Source organism: Tupaia chinensis, unplaced genomic scaffold, assembly GCF_000334495.1.
Source record: "Tupaia chinensis unplaced genomic scaffold, TupChi_1.0 Scaffold000164_1, whole genome shotgun sequence".
Taxonomy (NCBI): Eukaryota; Metazoa; Chordata; class Mammalia; order Scandentia; family Tupaiidae; genus Tupaia; species Tupaia belangeri.
The window spans coordinates 4,781,842-4,784,510 of NW_006159638.1; the positions used below are offsets into that span (position 1 = coordinate 4,781,842).

Sequence of the window (2,669 nt, forward strand, 5' to 3'; positions counted from 1 at the left end):
AGCTGTACTTGGGGCCGCCCAGGCAGCCACTAGGCGGCTAGTCCCAGGAGAGACTGACTCCGAAATTCCCAGCCTCCCGGAAAGCTGCTTGGGGAAACGCAAACAAATTAACTCCGGGCGGGGTGGTTGTGGTCCTGTGCATATGGTTTCTGACTCAGGCGTCAGAACTCAGCCCGTTAGGGAAGGGGTGACACATACTTTGCGTTGAATGTTGCTACTCTGAAGATGTAACTTAATTAAAAGAACCAATTAACGCGGAGGCAGTTAATGCAGAGTGAGCGCCCCTTGCCCCTGCCCATCTCCAGCCAGGATTTCTGCACAGGTGGTAGTCGGACTAGAAAAACTTCCTAGAGATTCATCATCTGCCTCTCATGGGTCACTGTGTGTGTGTGTGTGTGTGTGTGTGTGTACGTGCGTGTGGTTTGCTGTTATTTGATCTAGGTTTTAGAAACACATTCCCGAAAGCTCCATTTAACCTTAGCGAGCTTGCTTGTCTGCTCCCAGAGTTGAAAGAAGCTTGTTATGTCTGCAGACAAACAGGTAATTCACTTGCTTGGGACCAAGTCCATCAGAGAAAAGAGTAAATGTTTTAAAAGGTCTTTTAGTTATGAAGATGGACTCTTGTGCTTTACACACTTAATTGGGTGTAAATCTAATCTTGTTAATGATTTTGTAAACCTTAAATGTTTTAAGGCATCAGTGAAGTGTCCCGAGGATGTTTAAGAGGTGTCTATTTGCAGAGGTTAACCAAGGAGATCGCAGTCTGGGCAGCGTCTCACCTTGGAAATGATGTGTAGAACCACAAGACAGAGGAGTGCTCCTTTCAGTATGATGCAAGCTTGCTTATGATAGGCCGGATAAATCTGGTCCCATCACGGGGTCCTGGGGTTCTTCAGTCTTAAATGTCGGAGGAGCGGTAATGCAGTGTTCATAATTTCTCTCTCGTTATGCTACAGATATTTGGACTGCAAGACAGCACAGTTTTGAGAGGGAGATGACTTGAGGGACCCGCTTGTATCTCCACAATGTCCATGAACAATTCCAAACAGCCAGTGTCTCCTGCAGCTGGGCTCCTGTCCAACACAACATGCCAGACGGAAAACCGGCTTTCAGTGTTTTTTTCAATAATCTTCATGACAGTGGGGATCTTATCAAACAGCCTTGCCATTGCCATTCTCATGAAGGCTTATCAGAGATTTAGACAGAAGTCCAAGGCATCGTTTCTGCTTTTGGCTAGTGGGCTGGTAATCACAGACTTCTTTGGCCATCTCATCAATGGAGGTATAGCAGTATTTGTATATGCATCGAATAAAGACTGGATCCGCTTTGACCAATCGAATGTCCTATGCAGTATTTTTGGAATCAGCATGGTATTCTCCGGCCTGTGCCCACTTTTTCTAGGCAGTGTGATGGCCATTGAGCGGTGTATTGGAGTCACCAAACCAATATTTCATTCTACGAAAATTACATCCAAGCATGTGAAAATGATGTTGAGTGGTGTGTGTCTGTTTGCTGTTTTCATAGCTTTGCTGCCCATCCTTGGGCATCGGGACTATAAAATCCAAGCGTCAAGGACCTGGTGTTTCTACAACACAGAACATATCAAAGACTGGGAAGATAGATTTTATCTTCTGCTTTTTTCTTTTCTGGGGCTCTTAGCGCTTGGTGTTTCGTGCTTGTGCAATGCCATCACAGGCATCACACTTTTAAGAGTTAAGTTTAAGAGTCAGCAGCACAGACAAGGCAGGTCTCATCATTTGGAAATGGTCATCCAGCTCCTGGCCATCATGTGTGTCTCCTGCATTTGCTGGAGTCCATTTCTGGTAAGAGCCTAAAGTTTTGACCATTTCTACTTTTTTGGATTAATCCGTGTTCAATATAAGGTTTGCTGTCATTCTCAAAGTTGTCAGTCTGGAAGTTCAGTCTTGTAAACCTGGAGTTTATGCCGCAGGCATTATTCACTTTTGGCTTAGACTTAATTTGTGGGTGATACATATGGTCGTTTTCCCACAAGCCCAAAGTTTAAATGTATTGCTCTACGAAACGAATTGCTAAACGACTCTAATCATAGTGTTACCTGTTTGCAGTGCAGTACAAAGTAGTTTTAATAGAAATCAGATATTTTTAATATATTGATTATGGTTGATTTCTAATAATGTGATTTTTAACATTGGGTTGTTTGCATAGAAAAAATATGTCATGACTATTCCAACAACTCAGTACAACACTAAAATGCCTCTAGTAAGTTTTGGTAGAAAGTCATGCACACGCAATGTCTACACAGGCACGTTAGCTGCTGGCTACTTCTAAATGTGTAACAACCAGGTCTCCACTTGGCAAAGGGTGGTGATAAGTTGACATAGTTGAATAGTTCAGGTGAACTATATAGATGATTCGGTTGAAGAAATCACTTACTGGGAACAATACTGATATTGCAGGGAGAGGTATGATTGGCAGAAGGGTCAAATATTCTTCCCTTTACCTTTTCTATTTAAAAAATGTAGCCAGTAGCTATACGTGATAGCTTAGCATTTTAATTTGGAAATGAAGGCAAAGATTAAGGTTTTAGCAACAAATGAATTATTCATGTTACCTTTTAGGTGGAAGAAAAAAGGTACATTTATAACAGGTAAGTCTGACCTGAACTCTTCCCAACATTTTATTTTGTG

General features: G+C 42.4%; 1 protein-coding gene across 2 annotated transcripts in view; it reads left to right on the top strand.

Moving 5' to 3' along the window:
• PTGFR (prostaglandin F receptor) overlaps nt 1–2,669 on the top strand; it is a 47,948-nt gene that overhangs the window by 8,278 nt on the left and 37,001 nt on the right. For both annotated transcript variants that reach the window (XM_006146084.3, XM_006146083.3), the window contains one exon: nt 957–1,823. In XM_006146084.3, coding sequence (XP_006146146.1) covers nt 1,026–1,823 — 798 coding nt within the window. In that variant the 5' untranslated portion in view covers nt 957–1,025. The remainder of the gene's footprint in view (nt 1–956; nt 1,824–2,669) is intronic.